Here is a 21,311-nt window from a genome sequence, read left to right as displayed (position 1 = left end):
CAAGAATAAAACCCCACCGCTAAACTTAACATAACTGGGGCGAAAGCTGATTTGACTAAAACGAACGAATGACATCTTATGAATTCATACAAATGAGCCTGTCGTGATTCTGCCTCATCTTGTCATGTCTTTCTTGATCTTGTGGCAGAATCACGGCAGGATCCCTTGTTTTATGTGGAGAGAGGCGTTTTGGCCCTGTAGGCCTTCCATATACTCTCTCTCAGGTGTGGCGTCTTTAAGCCCCGCCCTCTCGTTCCCTCGTTAGCTTCCCCTTAGTGTTTTATCCTTGTCACCTGCCCGTCACCCTCCCTGTGTTATCATCCCTCGTTTGTATTCCCCTTTAAAAAGCCCTTGTGTCTATTGTCTTGTGCTCGTTCGTTGTGCTTCTGTGGCTATGTGCGTGTGTATTCATGGTGGTGTTTCTGTTAACCCCTGAAATCGCTGCCTGCAATTGGGTTCTTCCCCGTGTAACGTGACATAAGCCACCTCTTAAAATAGTTACAAATTCCCATGAGATTGTTTTTGCAATTCTGTTTGGTGCAACTACTGTATACATTTATACTTCTGTGCATCCCGTGTCTTGTGATTTAATCAGCATTGTGGGTTTCTTACATCTTTATCTCTATACTGAATATTAATAAACGTGTACAGCAGAGTTTATACTTTGATTTGCGAAAACAAGTTCTACATGGAAGCAACATCATGGAGCAGAGAGAGAAGACTGATCATCTCATTTTCACGAGCACACGGCCCAAAGAAAAAAACAAGACATCAGAGGTTTATCTGTGTTCATACTGTATCGATCCAAACCAGAATCTACATTCCAAAAGAAAAGCCTTCAGAGGAATTTTACACAAAACTAGGTTAACTAAGTTGCCTCTGACTTGTTCCAGATGTGTCAAAGTGAATCTGCAGTGATAAGGAGCTACGGAGACAGTTTCTGCAGAATGTATCTTGTCTTTGTTATATTACAATCTCTGTTGTGAACTTCCAGGGAGTCCAGGTTCACCTGAATGCTCTAGTAAAAGTCACATGACAAACGTCTACTGAGCTAATGATAATTAAAATGTAAATCATTAAGCCTTTGTTTTAAAGCTAACCATTCATATGACTACACAGGATGTGTGCTTAAAAGAATAGCCTGCATTCCTCCTAGAGCCATTACACACACTTGTTTTTTTCCATAATGGGGACGTTCCTTTGACTTTGTTTTTATACCGAGCTAATGATATTGTCAATCCCGATGCTCCACAACCATAACCCTCACATCGCTGCTGTCCTTCTGAAACCTTGTATCTCCATATTTCCTCATTTTTTGGGGGTGACTAAGGGTTATAATCACCCTTTATGTTTACCCCCAGGATTCGGAGATAAACAAAAAGTATTAAACTATACTTGTCAACTGTGACAACACGGTGTTCAATCATTTAAAAAGTACAGTGTTTTTTCAATTCCCTGTAAAATAGTGGACAAAATGTGGTCTTCCAAGGTTTCAGAAGGACAGCGACAACTTTAAAAGGGTTGTTCACCTGAAACAAAAATTCTGTCATCGTTTACTAACCCTCTTGACATTGTAAGCCTCTAACGCAAAAGAAGATACTTTGAAGAGTGTTGGCAACCGAATATTGTCGGTCACAAAACACTTCTATTGTATGAACACAAAACCAATGCAAGTCAATGGGGATCAACCTTTTATGTTTACAAACATTCTTAAAAATATCTTCTTTTGTGTTCTGCACAAGAAAAAAAGTCACACAGGTTTGAAATGACAAGCGGTTGAGTAAATGATGACAGAATTTTCATTCTTGGGAGAGCTATCCCTTTAAGAAGTTGCTTTCCACTCACTACAGAATAAGCTATAGAAAACAAGATTTTTATTTTTTTGTATCATTTTTTATCTTTGAGGTCATTCTAAAAGGTCGGTTTATAAGATTTAGTTAACCTTTGGTGACTATAACCACCCCCCCCCCACCTCAGCAAACACCACACACCCATTAGACAACAAACACACCCCTTTAGAAATTCCCTGTAAAGTTCTCTGCAACAAAAGCCTCTGCAACTAAGTGGAGAACAAAAGCAAAAATGGGACAATACCTCGCTCTACAAAAGTAGCCCGAGTCATATCAGCAGCGAGAAACACAGAGGAAGAAAAAAGAGCCACGGTCACAAAGCCTGCATTCACAGAACTGAAAGAACACACTTATCTTCACCTCTGCTCAGCGCCAAGGCGCTACCTCTCTCTCTCTTTCTCTCTCTTTTTCTCAAGACGGTATGACAGCTGAATGAAATTACAGCGCCTGACATGCAGAGATTCGGGATGATATGAGTCACCAGTGGCAAAATTTGAATCGTCCTACCTGTCTGCGAACTGCTTCGTGTGCGTCTGAAGGGGATGAAACTCCTCCCTCTCTTTGCCTCCACCTCTGCTAGCATGCCACGGCAGGTTTGCGTTTCGCATTCGGATCAAAGGCAGGCTCTTTCTTTCGCTGTCCTACTTTAAATCTCTGTTTTACGCTCTAAAGTGTATTGTAATTGCTTTTAAGCCTGCTTTATTGCTGCCATGACGGGAAAAACCTTCAGAGGTTCTGCTCCACACCTGATTTACTGACCGCCTTTGGCCTTACCCTAGAGGATGGGCCTCTCATCTGTTCCTCCTCTTTTCTTGAGAGATGACCCGCACATACTTGGGAGAAAGACGGGGGGAGGGTGTCACCTTCCAAATCACTGTCGTTGCATGACAAAAGATGGGGAGTGTAGGAATGCGGGCGTCTGGGGAGCTTGACTCCTCGCTGACCGGTGACGAGGGACGTGCACAGACATTTTGAGGGGCATGGGCTCAAGTGGAAAAAAGGGCACTTCTCATATTGGTTTGAATTTTTTCCAAACAAAATGTTAAATATATTAACTATTTTTTGAAATCCCTCACACTCACCCAATTGTTTCATTTTCCAATAATGGTCTTGCAACAACATGCAATTAAGCCACATTGTGTATGTTTTCTATGCTCAAGTTTCAAGTATATATTTAGGATAAATGACTGCACAAAGGAAAATGACATATTTTCACTAATAATTTGTTTATTTTGCACACGCCAATAAACTGTTGGGGTCCAAATAACACCAAAATAATTAAAACAATGACCTTCACATTAAACTGAAAAAGGCAGTTGGTGCTAATTTGTTATTTTACAGGTAAAAAACCTGCAAAAATAATTAAAACACACTGCAAAAAATGATTGACAAAATACAAAAATACAGCTGCTTAACTAATTATTATTAATACTATTATTGTTGCTATAATTACACTTACTGTACCACGCACACACACACACTAATGGTGACAAGAACTTTGTTTCACATTTGAGGGAGGGCAGTTTAGATCTATCAGCGCATACACAACATATAAAATGGATAGTTATTAGATGAGGAGTCTGACATCAAACTTATCAAGTTATTGTTTAAGGCAGGACACTTTGAGATGTTGGTCTATTTTGCTTTCATGTCTTCTTTTGCTCTAATGGAAAGGACATTTCCAAAATACACATAAAGTTGTTTGTTTTAAGCCTTCTATACCCTCGTCTGTTTGCTTCTGTAGATTTCTTCTAAATTATCCAAAACAAGCGGCATATATATCTGCATATGTAAACAACATTTCAAGGGAAAAGACTCTTGATGTAAGTCATATTAACTAATAACTGGTGGTATGCTTTAGTTATTTTGTTTATCCTGTTCATCTGAATTGCCTGACAAATATATGCAAGTTAGCACATTTTAATTAATGCCTGGTTTACATATAAATGAGGTGATTCTGATGACGTTATTAATTTGACTGTGTTCAGTTGTCGTTTCTCCATCAAGTTAGCATGTATGCCAATGATATACTGCCTCAGCCTTAGCGAAACTTTAGCTATTAGCTTACTCATTAGCTCATAAGTGATGGTTGTTAGCAAAACAATATTTGCAGTTTGTGTTTTGGATAATTAGGTGTGAATTCGAAAGCACATGTAGCTAGTCTGTTCATCACCACTCACCTCCACACCAAGACAAACGCTACTGGAAAGGAGGGAGGGCTTCATTTCTGCGGCTCTCTGCCTGATGTGCCAAACGTGCTACACGCACTGCTGTGCTGCGCGTGCCCGCTATGTGCGGCTGCGCGCCTGCGTGGAGACGCGGATGGGAGAAAGGCATCGGAACTCTCAACATTTCCCAACCTGACCAGACAGTTTCTAATGGTTTGCCAGGGAAAGCCGTGCGCAAATAGAAACACATACGCACATACATATATCCATTAATAAAAAAATCCCAGAAAAAGGGCACCTTCTCTCGAGGAAGAAAAAGGGCCTGGGCTCAAGCCCCCAAAGCACCCCCCACTGCACGTGCCTGCCAGTGACAACACACACACACAAGCGCATACACGTGCACACAGTCAGTAGCCGTAGAGTAGTCAAGCATTCTTATCAGACAAGCCAGCAGCTTGCTTTGTTATTCAGATTTCAACAGTTTCTCATTATGTGCTTTACTGACAGCAAACAGTCTGGAGGGTCTTTTAATGAAACATACTGTTGCTATCTTGTACTCGGGAGCTGATTCAATACAACATCATTATTTCTCACCACACTTCTGCTTTTACAATTTGTTGGGATTACTTGTACAATAAGATACAAAGAAATCGTTGAAATGTATCATACAAATTGAGCCTATTTGCTGTCGAAATAAATGTTCCTGAGGCCTCATAATGCATAAAAACATGTTATGCATATACACAGTCTTTATGGTGTTCACAAATGTAAGGGAAGTTTATTTTTGATAAATCCAGATATGTTTGGGGAGAACTGGCGCATTTTGTTATGTAAATTATTGTTGCAAGAAGTTCTTAAAAAGTACAATTTTGTTTTTGCATTCTTTCACCAAAGTGCAAGTGTCTTTCTTTAATTTTGAAACAACGTTTTTTCTGCTGATGTCATCAACGACATGTGGGCGAAGAAACTAAATGTTAGCCAATAATATCAAGCCAATCGTCTAAACCATCCATTCAAATCACAATAACAAATGCTCCAACATATATTATTGGCTAACGCAATCTCACGGCAATGTGGCGATGTGGCTAATCTTGGCTCATTCGCATGAATTCGTACGATCTCATTCGTGCATTTTAGTACGATTTGCTTTTCAGGTAAATAATGTGAACAATAGCATGGAAATCATCCCTGACAATTGAACTTTCATTGTGACTACACAAGCTTGTTTGCCCTGTCCTTTTGTATTCTGGATAAGGTCTTAGTTCAATTCATGTTTGATAAGTTAACACCTCACGCTTTCTCCTCATTAGGGAAGTAAAGGTCACTGGAGAGGCTTGGGGGGTGGAATGAGGGGAAAGCAGGACATCATGGAGGGCGATAATCTATCACTCAGAGGGTGTCCTGTCCCAGGCATGGGGTGGAGAGGGTGCGACAATGGGGGTGTGGTAGAGTTTGACTGGGTTTCTTTAACAACTGTTTATGCCACCCCTCATGTTTACACACCCACACACCAGAGCAGCTGACTGCGAGTGAGAAACTGCCTTCACATGTGCGCAGCGGATGCATGTAGCTTGCTTTTTAATGGCCCTTTAAGTATAGCGGGTGGATTGCAAATATGATTCAAGATTCAAATAGGTTATTCCTAAAATAGCTTTATATATTTACATTTCCAATGCACAGAAACATTAAATATACATATGTACACAAAATTGCACATGTTAGAAATTAAATTATTTATATTATTTATTTTTATATTATTGATTATTCGTAATACTAATCATAATATTGTTTACATTATATTATTTGACATCATATTACAATATCAAGAGGTAGGGTAAAAATAACAAATAGTATTTTTGGTAAATCAAATTTTATTGATATTTTTACTGTACAACATTATATTCATATCTTTTCACAATATCTTATTTTTTATTACTTTCATTGCAGTTTCTGTTCATCTATTTGAAAAGTATTAAATTAAAGGCAGGGTGGGTGATCCTGTCCAGAATTTTTTTTGTCATGTTGGTTGGAAATCTCTTTACATCCTGATAGCAATCAAGAAGTATAGTGGTCAAATAATACTGAAGTATATATTGTCTGTGAAAGACGTAGGACCAAAAAACGTTCGCCCAATCAAAACGTTCTGGCCGAACGCTGTGACTGGTCATGTGTACATTTTCAGCCAATGTAATTTGCATACCAATGCGCACCCTGTTCACGCAGACATCATACGTCATCAGCGCCACATCAGTGTAGGGAGAATGGCGGACAATCAGCAACAATTAAACATTCCTGCGGAACCAACAACAAGTAAATCTACAAAACGAAAGTCAGTTTTTGAAAAAGCAGGGACAAAAAAACGTCTGGATCATGAAAGAGGAAAACTCGAATTAACATTGGTTCAGTTTTTACACGATGCAGACAGCTCCGGCAGGCAAAGGGTCTGAAAGACGATACCATGGTTGCTCTTTCTTTTGGACAGGTACTGTATGTACATGCCTCGAGAAGAATTTAATGGATTTAGTTTGTAATTCGTTACATGGATTTACGAAATACATTCAAGTGTTTGGAGGAGGCGTGGCTTTGGACGGCGAATCGCATAGAGGGTGGGATTATAATTTCAGTGCTAGCAGGCTAAAATTAGCACCTTTCCATATCAACCACCCCACCTTTAACAGTAGTGGTACTAAAATATATAAACATTTTATAGTATTTTATAGCACATTTTTCTCATAAAAACAATACCCATGACATTACAGTCATGCAAAATAGGAGAAAAAAAATCACGAAATTAAGTCACCAAAAAAAACCTCTTTAATTTTTAGCAAACTGTAATTCCTATGTCTTTAAAAGATAAAAGGAATTGACCAGAAAATGACACAAGTTCGACTTAAAATTCACAAGAATGCCATCCCATGTGTGCTAACTGCAAAGCTGCAGCTCCGTCAGCTGTGTATACTAATCCTTGTGAACAAAATATCCCAATCTCTGTGACAAATTCACTGAAAAATAATAGTTTCAGAATCCTAGAGATTAGCTAAAGCTTCTGTTTATCCATTGTGTGAGGGCTAAACATTCCCACATCTTGAGTTTTGTCTCTGTCCGTTATAACAACCACTGAAACGCACCGACCTCTGTGTGACATTTGTTGAAAGAATTTTCTTTTCATCAGTCTTCTCCCGGAACAGAGACACCAGCACATTTTATGACTCACAGACTCATGTAGGAAATGATGTTAACAATGCCAACCAACAGTGAAAACACTTTCTAATCCTCCCCCCGAGTGCGAACAAACTCCGACTGCTGTCGCGACAGGGTTCTTACACATGACCGCTACATGACGACAAGAAATATAATACGCATGTCCCCCCCCGACGATTTACAGTGGACCAGAGGTCAAAAAGTCCCCTGAACAATGAAGCACCAGCATGTGCCCTGCCTGCATTCACAATGGCTGGTGGGAGGAGAATATTGACCAAGTGTTGGTGTGATGGGTGTGAAAGAGTTAAGAAGTTATCATACTGTGTATAACACACACGGGCTAATAGAAAAAGGAGAATTTATTTACTTCTCACAAGTGCAGTATGAGAAACAGAATGAGTTGACTTCAAGGTTAGCAAACTTCACTAAGCAGCGTCTCTCTGGTCTGCGGTCACCTCTATCTCCGGCTCCAGGCTGCTTTTCTAAGTAGATTTCTAAGTCAATCACTGCATCTGCCGCTTGCTTCCCGAACGCCGACTGTATCCGAGACCTTAGACATGACTTAAATAACACAGACAGCATCTTTACATCCGCCTTCACTCCGCTGAGTAAACTTAATCAGTTTATCATACCCCCACATTCCCACAACACAACCCAAGCTTTATTATGCTGATAAACACCATAAAAAGGCACATGAAGCAAACAGCTTCTTATGCCATGCTAATAATCGGTATAGAGACGTTCATTTTGTCTTAACGTTAATTGAGAAGGATGATTCCTGAAAGGTTGTCACCAAACAAGTCACCACAGTGAAGGAGAATGAGATATCTGAATTCACCGGCCGATTGGCCAGCGCAGGGTGCCAACCCGTTCGAACCAATGAACTTTAATGATCGTGGGAGTATTGTACATTTAAAATGTATAAGTGCAAACGCACGCCATATGAGGTGCCAGTCAAAGAAGGTAAATATATAAATGATACATAAAAATGACAAATATTTGCTCAATTTGACATACCAAGCCGCAAATGACACCAAAGCAATTTGATCGCCCTCTGGTGGCGGGCTGCAGAACAGATCATAAACCTGTCCTGTTCTCTTTATGTAAATGAACAGGAATCATCCAATTGCGTGTCTAATGGCCAAAGATGGTTTCTGTCATTTTAACTAGTTCTTATCATGCTGATCAATGTTCAAGTGTTCATTCTTCCAGTAAGACTGGTTAGTTATAATGGGTGTGACATTATGATTTGATCGTTTGTGATCGAGTCATCTGTGAATAAGGGCAGGATCTTGATACAGTACCACTGTGCGCTCACTACTGTGCAGACTCTGGCTCCAATATGTCAGCGGTCATATCGTCGACATTTCAAAAAAATATTGTCGACATTTTGGCTTCATCTTTTCACAATGGAAGTAAACGGAGCTTTGTCCATTTTTTCATGATCTGTGTGATAGACGGAGATTGTAAGTTTGTATTTCTAAATAGTTATAGTTACCATGGTTCTTTTGAACTTCTCACAACCCACCAATTAAAATGACATGGCTTAAAGGTCACATATAGAAAAGCAAAAAAGTCTTGAGAGTTGGAGAACATTTTGAGCATCCAATTATTCTTATCTCTTATATCTAAAAGCATGTGGATGAATGCTTTTAAATTAAAATTTGATTTAGAACACAGTGTTCTGACAGCCTGATCTCACAGGAATTTATGACTATTTTACAATGTGGCGAATTTGTATAAATTTGTACAATGTGAATTGTCCAGAAACGTACGATTATTAGAAAAACAATTATTGAGGCTCCACTCCTAAACCTAACTGTCCCTAACTGGTTTTTACCATACTGATAGGTCAGATGTCAACATTTGGAGAATTAAATAGCCATGTGAAGTCTCTGTTTAAGATTATAAAACATAGTTTCCATAGTCAGGTAAGTGAAGTGTCACATCCATAACAGTCCATATTCCTCATAAATGGACACATGGAAATTTGGTCACACTTTATTTTAAGGTCCAGTTCTCGGTTTTAGTAAACTATTAACTACGACTTTTGCTTAGTTAACTCTTAATTTGTTGCTTATTAACAGTAAGTAAAACCTGGCTCAGACTACAGGAGTTTTAAAATCCTGACACATTTTAAATTCTGGTTGCAGCACAACACATGAGGAGAATCTTGACAGATTCTCTTATTTAAAATCTTAAACCTGGGTCAGACTACAGGAGTTTTAAAATCTGGAAAGATTAAAAATCTGGTTGCAGCACACACATAAAAAGAATCTTGACAGATTATTTTATTTAAAATCTTAAACAAGCTCACACTCATCAGTGTACAACTAAATTACACATAGTTTACATAGCCATAGGATATGCAGTTTTGTAAAAGGAGCTAATAGTAACCGTTAATGGGTTTACTATTTTTAGATGTTGACATCACATCTACATTTGAATCTCTTTTTCAAGCACTACAAAAATAGGTTTGCCCATTGAAAACTTGCATTTATGAATGTGAAATGTCCAGATAAGAAAACGTTGGGGGGTAAAGTTGTGTTTATAAATAAGACTAAAGGTAGCAAGTGCAAAAATAAACATTTAGAAAGTTTGATTGGAAGTTTTTTTATTTCATAATTGCACATCAAAAGACATCCTAAAACACCCAACTACAGGATAATATTAAGATTATCATACCAGAGGACGCCTCTTACGTCATCTCACCGGGAAACAGAAGTAAACAAAGGGACATCGCAAAGTTAATTTCACGTGATCTCACCTGGCAACGGTTGTATAACGTCTTTGTCGCTCTCTGAATGATTCTCTGTCTGTCTGTCCAAAGCCGCGGGAACGTATTTTGAGCAGGGGGTGCTATAATGCTTTTTGCTAGGGCTGAAGTTATGAATGTGCTTTGGGCGAGCCGCTTAAGTTTAATGTTAATAAATGTTTATGTTAATGTTATAAGACACAGCATAAAAACAAACACATAAACGCATGTTATATGTATGCCTACTGTGTAGCCAAATAACCATCTGTTGAACGAAACTACAAGCTGCACGTTAGCAGTTAACTTACCCGGTACATTTAAAACCGACGCGACTTCTCCCCAGCTCTTTTCCTTATCTGTGCGGTTGTGGTATGTTTTGGAGGATACATTATATAGACAATCATGTTGTTGCCACAAGTTGTTCCTCCATCTCCGCTGTCCAACGTACCCTTGCAGGAGCTTTCGCGGTCGACATTTTTAAAGGTCTGTCAGTCACCTCCGTCACCTTGCAGATGTGCCTCTCATTGGCTGTTGCGAAAGTACCAACGTCATCACCCCGATTTAAAATCCTAAATATCAAACATGTTTGATATGATCGGGGCGGCCCCGATTTCTCTCGGGGCAGATCGGGAGGTGTAAGATTCGATCTGTGAACGCCTCACATTACGTGATAATCTGGGCCGAACCTCGGACCCGATCGAGGTTCTGGACCCGATTTTTTCAAAGATTCTCGGGAGGGGAAATCGGGGTAAATTATGGCCGAGAATCCTGTAGTCTGAGCCAGGCTTAAGGTAGTTGTTAGGTTTAGGTATTGGTTAGGATTAGGGATGTAGAGTATGGTCATGCAGAATATGTGCTTTATAAGTGCTAATAAACAGCCAATATGCTAATAATAGGCATGCTAATAACAACTGGTTAATAGTGAGAATTGGTTCTTATACTAAAGTGTTACTGAAAATTTAAATAAAAGTACTATTTTATATTATATGAAGAATCATCCCTTTTCCATTTGTTAAGTACTATTATTGCTTCTGGTTTGTGCATTTTAATCCACAGAAATCCTACAAAGTATGTTCCTTTTTCTGTCACATCCATAACATAATTCTGTCTTTATTTTTAATAGAAAACTTGTGCATAAACTGATATTTTTCTGATCCCTGGAATGTATCATCTGGGGTTTAGTAAAATATAAACCGATGATTTAGTATATTGATAATAAATACATTCTCTGAGAATTTATCATTTCAAGTTTAAAAATGTCACATCCACAACACTTGAATTGCCCTCATATAAGATCTTACAAATTCATACATCATGAACTAGTCACGAATTACCGTGAGATTGTCTTGTAAAACGTGTCCTGTCACTGACAAAGTCATCAAACCCAGCATCAGCCTGAACGCATTATGACAGTTTCTGTGAACTCTTTTGAAAGGTCTAGAGACTCTTACTCCTCACGTCCAGGGCTCCAGCCCTGCAGGATGTCTGCCGTGACCTTTTGAGAATTAACCACAACCGCTTACGAGAAATATCTATTGTTCAGGTCACAGATGGTTTGGCGCAAGATCCAATCAGCCTACACAGAATCACGGTGAATGTCAATACATACATTCACAAGCTGTTTAAAGAGTCTATTGTGTAAGAAAGAGTCTGCAGTCTCGAAGGTCAGAGGACTTTTCACCTCGCCCTGGGAAGCCCTAATCTATATTCTTATGTGTTCATTTTCCACAAAGAAAAACTGAAACCATTCCCACAAAACAATCGTCTGGAAGTTTTCATCCTGGCCTTCAACTTGGTAAACAGACCAAGAGAAGCTATGAAGCAGCTGATGTTGTTTTCTTCCCAATCTTGGGTTCAGGCTGACCGTGAACTCAATAAAGAGGACATCTCACAGATATACTATCTACTGAGACACAACTCTCCTCTGGCTGTGGAGTCGAACGCTTCTCTCTTTAGCTTGAGGGGGTGATTTCTGTGCCACTATAGCATCACCACATGGAACTGCAATTTAATCGTTTTCAAATAGGTTTCCTGAATAATCCTCAGTCTGCACATAAAGCTATGCTGAGACTTCAGAAGACTCAAGTCACACGGAGCACTTTCATAAAAATCTGATGGTGCTTTTTTGCCATTTTGGAGCCTGACAGTGCCAGTCCCCGTTTACTTTCATTATATGAAAAATGGTCAGGAATTTCTTTGAAAATATTTTGTGTTCTGTGATGTGAATAAAGTTATACAAGTTTGGAAAGACCTAGGATGAGCAAATTACAGAATTTTCATTTTTGAGTGAACTATGCCTTTAAAGGGATACTTCACCCAAAAATGAAAATTCTGTCATCATTTACCCACCCTCAGATTGTTCCAAACCTGCATACATTTCTTTGTTTTGCTGAACACATGGGAAGATATTTAGAGAAGAATGTCCCTCCATTGACTACCATTGTATTTATTTTCCCTATGGGAGCCAATGGGGGGAGAGATCTGACATTTTCCCAAATTTCTTCCTGTGTGTTCAGCAAAACAAAGAAATTTATACAGGTTTGGAACAATCTGAGGGTGAGTAAATGATAACAGAATTTTCATTTTTGGGTGAACTATTCCTTTAAGTTGGGATGAAAATAATTTATCATAATGAATCATAATTTACTCATCCTCGTCATTTCAAACCTGTATGACTTTCTTTCTTCTGCAGAACACAAAAGAAGATATTTTGAAGAATGTTGGTAACCAAACAACATTGACTTCCATTACATGGACACAGAACCACAGAGATATTTCACAAAATATCTTCTTTTGTGTTCCCCTTTTAAATGACATGAGAGTAAATAAATAATGCCAGAATTTCTATTTTTGACTCAACAATCCCTTTAATATTAACAAAATGACACTTCACTCCTCTTCTCTGTCACACCAAATAGAGAGAGACCTCTCTCAAACCTCAAACCTTTCACATTTACCCACATAATAACAGGCGAGTCGTGAGCTCACTTCCCCCACAGTAAACACAAGCACATACAGCAAAACGGCACGCACATATCAATAACAAACCCTGATCGTCTTCTGCATCTGTGACATCATTTAACCCGCCGTTGAATTATTCATGAGCCTGCTTCCGTCTAAAAATAAGAACAGAATGAGAAGTGAGAGAGAGCCGCTATGTTTCACACTATCATCTCTCATTTACAAACAGCATCTCTAACTCCCCTTCACCACTACACGCACACACAGTCACACTCAGACATTGAAGGGTTTTATTGGATCTCACAGGAGCCAGTGAGAAGGAACGCCAGACATAAAAGCTTTTTTGGATGCCATGTTGTGCTGGAGGATACATTATTAAACAGTTTAGGTGTGATATGTTTTCTAATGGATAGATAATATATATGTACACACAAAGGAACAATACCAGCATTAAAGCAGTGAGAGAGGGTTTAACACTTGAGTCATCTAAAAAAAACTGTATTTGCCTATAAGTGATTGAAAAAGTGAAGCATCTAAAAGAGATTTCGGGCGTATTTGCATTCATACAGTCCTTGGCCAAAGAGATGGTGATAGTTCATGCAAAAATAAAAAATTCTGAGATCATTTATTCACCCTCATGTGGGTCAAAATTGTGAAACACAGAGAGAAGATATTTTGAGAAATGTCAATGTGGTTTTATGTCCATACAATGGACGTCAATGGAGGCAGGTGTAGTTTGGTTACCAACAATCTTAAAAATATCTTCTTTTGTGTTCTGAAGATCATATCATGAAAATCATACATGGAACATGAGGTTGAGTAAATGATGAAAAAAATGATCCCTTTAAAAGCATAGTCTGTTTAGTAAACTCCCATATAAGCCACTATTCTAGCGAATCGCTCTCAGACTCCTGAAACCAATCGAGTGTGAAAACACTTGGATACAACATATGTCAGAATTTGTTCTTCCATTGTGTGTGAGAGAGACAAGGGAACACGCTTTCCACTGAGATGTAGTGTAGCTAAAACCCGTAAATTGACCAGAGATGGCTACAAAACCCAGTTTTGGTCTATTTTCTATCAAACCATAGGCACTTAAGGCATAAGGCTTCTTATTTTATTCGATCAGAGATGCATTTCAGGCTAGTGGTGCCTCTGCGCTTTCCGAAATTCTATCAAATTATAAAGGATGACAGGACAGAAACCCCTTTTAGCTAAAGGCCGGTGGGCAACTTATGTCCCCACAGGGTGGGGTTAACAGGGCGACCAAACACCAGCTGATGTTTATGAACCCTGCATCTGAAAAACGCTGCTTCCCCTAAAAGAGAACGGAAGGCGTTTTTACTTTCCCGTGGAAGTAAAGCCGGCGTGTGCTGCACTGAAGTGTGTACTCCAGGGCACTGAGAGCTTTCCATTAGGGTGGCATGAATCACAGTGTGTTCCCCTCCTCTTCACCGCCCTTCAAAACAAAGTGATCTCCACTAGGCTCGTCTGAACCAGCCACGGCAATCTCTCATTCTGTCAAAGACAGCTCCGCTCCACACCAGCACGGCCCTGGGACACTCTTTACAGCTTCCATCTGCCGTGCTCATCCGAGTTTTGCCGCCGAAGGCCTAAGCAATCCAATCGTTGTAAAAAGAGAACACCATCAGGTATTAACACTGGGTGTACCAGCGGGAGTCTGGGATAAAAGATCCTGTAAGAGTTGGAAATGACTATAAATCGCACTAAAACACGCATATTCTGTTCAGAACCCTCGGGGCTCTACTAGCAAACATGATTTATTTAGTGAAGCTACAGTTCATTTCATGTACTGCCTCTGCAGCGTTCGCAGTAAGCCTCGTGGGAGGGTGTTATTGGCTCACAGGTGAGGTGAAAGGTTAGAGCCGGCGGAGGTCAAGCTGGATTTGAACGTCTGTGTGAAGGATTTTGACAGAGCTTTGACGTGCTTTTGTGTCCTAGAAATCACTTCCCAGGAAGCTATTTAAGGAATGACTGACCAACAGCGCCATGCCCTCTGGCCTTCTTAAAGGGACAGTTTCCCCAAAATGAAAATACTTTCATCTTTTAATCCACCTCACCACATTCCAACCAGACTTTCTTTCTTCTGCAGGACACAAAAGAAGATATTTTGAAGAATGTTGGTGACCGAACAACAACATTGACTTCCATTGTATAGACACAAAACCACATTTCTCGAAATATCTTCTTTTGTGCTCCACAGAACAAAGAGTCATATACAGAAGTCGTTCTCAAACTTGTTCATTGTAAGGCCCCCTTTGTGTAGGGTGCATCGCCAAATTAAAGACTTATAATCTTTTTATAATCTTAGTTTTAATTCAAATGAAAACATTTTCAGTTATACAATGCTGAAACATCAATTATTTTTGTTGGTGGGGGTATTTTTCTGATTTGCATAAAATTCATGATACATTTCTATATTTCATAAATTCCCACAACATCTGTGGCCCCCCTGGATCCATCTGCCCCCCCCAGGAATAAAATATTTTTTTCTATTTGGGTGAAGTAGCCCTGCAACTAGCTGAAACCATATGAAAGAAAAAATACAGATGACATATTTGAATGTTTCTCCTAAACAGCTATGATATTAAACCTGTATGTCTCTAGTGGAGCTTTTGAAGAGATCCCAACAATGTCTATTTTCTCTTAAGGAATTTTAGAAGCAACATCTGTGATAACAATGATACTAAAATGCAACCTATCCGAGAACTCAAATAAATCTCCTGAACTATGAAAGAGGAGTCTCGGAGCAATAACATTTTCTTCTGGGAACCAGCAAGACATCCAGAAAATAGCAAGTTTAAACAAAAAGATGGTGCTGATCCACTGGCTTCCCCAGGTCTGTTTTATCGCTGAACAGCATGATCTTTTCCTCTAAACAGTTTTTTCACTTTTCCCCCAGCAAGACGTCCTTTCTAGAAAGTTTCGCTGGCTCCCATAGGAATTTTATATTGCTCAGAGGTTGTTCCTGCACCAAACAAGTATTAACCCACATAACCCAACCTGGACTATCATGGAAATTCATGCAGGTCTAAGCTTCATTTATCAGCAGGGTTCACACACCACAGAGCTCCATCAGGAGCCTTTTATCCTACCCAAAGCCAAGGGAGGCCTGACGTTTCTGGTCCGTGCAGCCACCGCGCGAGCTAATTCTCACGCTAACCTGCCTACATGTTCTCAGCATAAAGAGAATCAGCCCGGTGTGCAATGAAATGACATCAGCTGCTGCTCAAATACATCAGCACTTAACGTTGTCCATATTTCCATATTCACTTCCTGAAAGCGGATGTAACTTGAACTTCAATCAAGAAAGGCCGCTACAAAGTCTGATGGCAGAGCAGCCAAAAGTCATTACCACCACAGATAAAATGAAATAATGTGTAACAATCAATATTTTATGAGCTCGGCTAATGCACTCTCTCCAATGTTCCTGTTAGAAAAGCTTGGCCATTGTTTGTTTGCGGATGTAAAAGTATATAAGTGTGCATCCGTGCCCTTCAGATGCCCAAAACATAACATTTAAGTGAGTTATTTAGACCTTTAGCAATGCAGCAAATTGTTTCCCTGACAACCTCTTAAGGAAAGGAGATTTCGAGGTTGATTCCGAACAAATAAACCGTGGCTTTATTGAACATTTGATGTAGTCAAATCACGGCGTGGCTTTATTCCTACTTCATTTTTTGGGAGGTTGAATTAAGGCCCTTTTACATGCTTCAATGCACTTCTCAGCACAAGTGTGATGATGCTCCTGCTTTGACCTTCATATGAAAAGTGCTGGACATAGTGTCAAGGAAGGCTGATTTTACAAGGTTGCTTGGTAGCAAGATAGCAGGACGTGTATGCTGTAAAAATAAAGAAAGCAAATCTGAAGAAAAGGTGTAATTTAATTAACAGATAGTTCTACCATCTAGGTGATTCAAATGTGAAGTTCCTCACATTAAAGTTAAAATGCTTTCGTTGTTTATTCACTCTCATGACATGTCAAACATGTATGACTTTCTTCCTTCTGCAGAACACAAAAGATGATAATTTGAAGAATGTTGGTGTCATGATTCTGCCACATCATGTCATGTTCCTCGTGGTCTAGTGGCAGGATCATGACAGAACCCCATGTTTCATGTGGAGAGGGGTAATTTTGTCCCTTATGGCCTTCCATACACCCTCTCCGGTCTCGTCTCTGTTCCTGCCCTCTCGTCTCCTCGTTATTGCTCGTTTATTGTTTCATGCCCTTCACCTGATCCCCTCTTTATTTATCCCCTTTATAATGCCCTTGTGTTTTCTGTCCTGTGCTGGTTCATTTTGATTCGTGTGGTGTAAGTCCCTGTGTCTTGTCAAGTTTAGTCTAGTGTAGTCATTTTGTAAATTATGTCAAGTGTTAACTGTAGTTCTTGTGTAAATTTAGTTAGTCTTAGTCCTGTCTTGTCATGTTATGATATTCTCTTGTTTTGTTGTGTTACCCCCTCGTGGGTTTTTTGGTTTTGTCTTTATTATTTAGTAAACGTCTTGTTAACCCCTTACCCGCTGTCTGCACCTGGGTCCTCTGTCCTTGTGTCTCACCACGTCCCCTGACAGTTGGTCACCAAACAACACTGGCCCCCATTGACTTCCACTGAGACATTTCACAAAATATCTTCTTTTGTGTTTTAGAGTCAAATGCAGGTTTTGAATGACATGAGGGTGAATAAATGATGACAATAAATGAATAAACGATGAATTTTTACACGTTTTTGAGTCATGAAGGTTTCATGTCATGATATCGAGACTCATTCAAGTTGCAAAATAACATGCACGGCCTGAAATTTTGCAAGAAAAACTTATAATACCACCAGCAAAAGGACCATAATACATTATGATAAAACATAATATGAAAATACAAAAAAAGATTTTTTTTTCCAAAGGCATTGGCAGGACATGGTTACATAACCGTACAGCTTGATGACTCTAGATCCACACTAAAACCGTCTCTCTAGTCTCATTTTCTTGCCCACACAGTCCACATGATACATCATGCAAATTGCGAGAAAATCACTGGCTGCGGTTCAAAAGGTCAGCGTCTAACATCAGAGTTGAAATTGTTTGACCAGCGTTCGATCTCCGCACAAGGTGACGCGGGGGAGAAGGCCTACAGCATGACACCTCGCATTAGGAGGCACTGACACAAATCACGCAAAGAGCCCTTTATTATTATTATTTCACATTATGAAAATAAACCTCCATCATTCACTCACCAGAAATTCCCGCCGGCCCACGTGCAGCGTTTTAATGTGACCGCCTTATTCCCAACGTCTCCAAAACCTGTAATAAGAAAAAAGTTGTAAGATGAAGATGTGAATTAAATGTTATTTCATTCGTTGGGATGCAACGTAACAAGCAGGAACATTGATATGTATCGATCGAGGTTGAACAGAGGAGACGGATCACTCAGGAGCGCGTGAACCGAGGCCCGTGAGGTGCAGCACAATGTGGTGATTGAGTAAACAAAATCTGGAGTCGATACAACCGAGCCTGAGCTCTCCGGGAACCATCGCTCCACACTTTTGTTTGGCTGGAAAGGAAATGCGTTTAATCTCTCGCTGTGTCTCTATATGTAGAATGTAGATCATTGCTAAAATATTGTTTCCTTCTACCCGAAACAAGCCCACTGGACTGAGCATAGCAAAAATAAAAGAGCTGAGAACACTCCAACAAACGATGTATAATCAGATTTACTTTGTTAAAAAAAATACATAAAGCGCCAAAAACAATGACCTTCAAGCCTATAAATCCATTACAAAAATTTATTAAATCTCACTACATGGATTGCGGAACTCCGATAGACATCTCATTACAAAATATCAAGATTCTGGTGTCAGGATTGAGGAGCTGTAGGCTGACGTCTATGGGGGCTGGAATGTGTGCAGCATGTTGAGGAGCCTGCAGGGGTTTTCTGTAATTCCAATTTCTTAGTGATCTTTGGCTCTTAATTGCAGTGCTGTCACTTCAGTTTGTGCCCAAATAGCATAATAAGGGGTCATTACTGGACCCCACTGGGACGTAATAGAAGAGTCATTAAAATCAAGGGAATATCTCCACAGACTGGTGAGGGGCGGTGTTGTAAAGATGACTGAAATGAGGGTGTCTGAGAGAGAGAAAAATGCTTGGTTCATAAAGTAAGTGTTTTATGAAGCGATGTGAGTTTGGAATTATCCAAGAGCTTTTTATGATCTAAGAGTCAAGACCCGTTTCTGTTCTTGGAAAAGCTGTGAAAAACGGAATATTGTAGTGACAAAATACAAGCACGGAGACTTATATAAAGGAGTCATATTGAGGCACAAGCTCATCTGTCAAATCTAAGTTAACTGGCAGCCGCTCTGAATGCTTTTTAAACAGTTTTAACTGAGTGAAGAGCGTTGTGATGGGAGCTGTAGTGGCTGGACTGAAACAATTCTTATCAGCTCCTCTAAAGGACACTGGGTAATGCTCAGGATAAAGCGAGACAAAAACCACAATTCATTGATCATCGAGGAAAATATACATTATAAGTAAAACCAAGTTTTGAACATTTCTTTCATTGTCCAGTGTATGAAATTTAGCGAAATCTAGCGGTGAGGTTGCGATTTGCAACCAAATTCTCACTCCACTCTCCCATTTGAAGCACTACGGTGGCAGACACAGAACTAAGATGTCGCCACGTTTACGCTTCTTTGCCGAAGGAGATAACGTATTTACGAAACACGTTCTGTAGCAGTTTGTCCGTTTAGGGCTACTGTCGAAACAACATGGCGAACTCCATGAAAGGAGACCCGCGGTGTATGTAGATATAAATAGATTATTCTAACATAATAAAAACATAATGCTTCATTATGTAAGGTCTTACACCTCTGAAAACATAGTTATGTATATTATATTGCATTTCTGTCAATAGATTACAAATTGGATCTTGAATGCATTAGCTAACATGAACAATACTTTTAAAGAATTTATTAATCTCAGTTCTATGGAAGCATATTGGTTGCTATTTTCAATTTGAAATGCAATACGCAAAATGGCAATGCAGTATGTAAAATGACAATGCAATTGTGTATTTAAATATACATTTTAAATAACATATGTGCAAGATTAAGTGCGTTGGGTGTTGCAAAATTCAATGTGGACTTGAAAATGCATTTCGAGCTGGCCACGCCCCCTCCCCGGTACGGCGTCATTGTGTGAAGGCGGAGCCAGCATCGCTCGTTACCTGTGTTGTTTTGAGGTGTTGAAAACACGTACGACTGCAGAGATGATAAAAGCATTAAATCGCTTTCACATTTTCATCATAAACACATTCAGTATTTGTTGTCTTAGTCAATATCTTAACACAATCATTCAGAAACTGTTTTTGTGGCGCAACGTTTCCGTAACTTCAGGAATCGAGTTACAGTGGATCTGTCACAGCCCAAACTGCAGCATCCGGATGAATTAGAAACCAAGGTTAATTTTCGTAAGGGCAGATCTCCACTTTGGCAATGTTTATGTATATTTGTGCATAATCTCACCCCTTACACTGCCTCCAGCACGAAAGTAGCACAGTACAGACAGGTGTGTTATTAGCACAGTACAGACAGGTGTTTTTTCACGTGGATGGATCGTGTTTGTGTTGTACAGATGCAGTGTAACTGGATAACTGAAGTTACTGAAGAGTGTCTCACAAAACGACCATTCTGAACGATTGTGTGAACATATTGTGACAAAAAAGACAATAATCAAAATACTTAATGTGTTCATGATGAAAACGCGTATGAGAAAGTCAACTTTTAGTGATTATGAGACATTCAACTAGCGAGCTCACCGCTTGATAAGGCAGAGAATTCTCTACAAGATGTTCTAGCAATGTAGCTACTAGTTCTATCGTCTACAGACACGTAATAATTTTTAAAAACACGCAAGTAATTTTTGTCTTTGTGCTCCAATTCATGTGCATGCGATTTAATGTTTTTATCAGCTTTGCAGCCGCACATCCATGCACGTAACGAGCGATGCTGGCTCCGCCTTCACACAATGACGCTGTACCGGGGAGGGGGCGTGGCCAGCTTGAAATGCATTTTCAAGTCCACATTGAATTTTGCAACACCCAACGCGCAGTGTGTAAATGAAAATGCCATCCCAAATGTTCGATCCGTTAATGTTAATGCGTTTAGGGAAAATAACATTTGAATTTGAATTTTGCTACAGTTTTGCTTGACTATCTTAAACATATATAATCAATCCGGGGAATGCATTTTCATTTTCATTTTGCAACTTAAAGAGCGTTATATTGTTCATTTTCATCCAATTACTGAAAAGTAGAGGTTTTGGTGTCCGAGTTGATTTATATTCCATATGATATTCCATTGTCTT

At 39.5% G+C, this 21,311-nt stretch overlaps 1 protein-coding gene across 13 annotated transcripts in view; it reads right to left on the bottom strand.

Annotated features, from left to right (window-relative positions):
* large2 (LARGE xylosyl- and glucuronyltransferase 2) overlaps positions 1–21,311 on the bottom strand; it is a 136,088-nt gene that overhangs the window by 20,913 nt on the left and 93,864 nt on the right. For 6 of the 13 annotated variants that reach the window (XM_057347778.1, XM_057347773.1, XM_057347780.1 and 3 more), the window contains exon 2: positions 18,185–18,251. Coding sequence is in view for 1 of the 13 variants with exons in the window: in XM_057347772.1 (XP_057203755.1) it covers positions 2,358–2,458 (101 nt within the window). In the remaining 12 variants the exon portion in view is untranslated. Of the gene's footprint in view, positions 1–2,094; positions 2,172–2,210; positions 2,324–2,357; positions 2,570–13,007; positions 13,091–18,184; positions 18,252–21,311 lie in introns of those variants that run through there. The other 7 variants (XM_057347774.1, XM_057347781.1, XM_057347782.1 and 4 more) reach the window with 5 other exon arrangements.

This window comes from Triplophysa rosa, linkage group LG12, assembly GCF_024868665.1.
Source record: "Triplophysa rosa linkage group LG12, Trosa_1v2, whole genome shotgun sequence".
NCBI lineage: Eukaryota > Metazoa > Chordata > Actinopteri > Cypriniformes > Nemacheilidae > Triplophysa > Triplophysa rosa.
The sequence above is the reverse complement of the archived record's forward strand: the minus strand, read 5'-3'. Positions and strand labels throughout refer to the sequence as shown.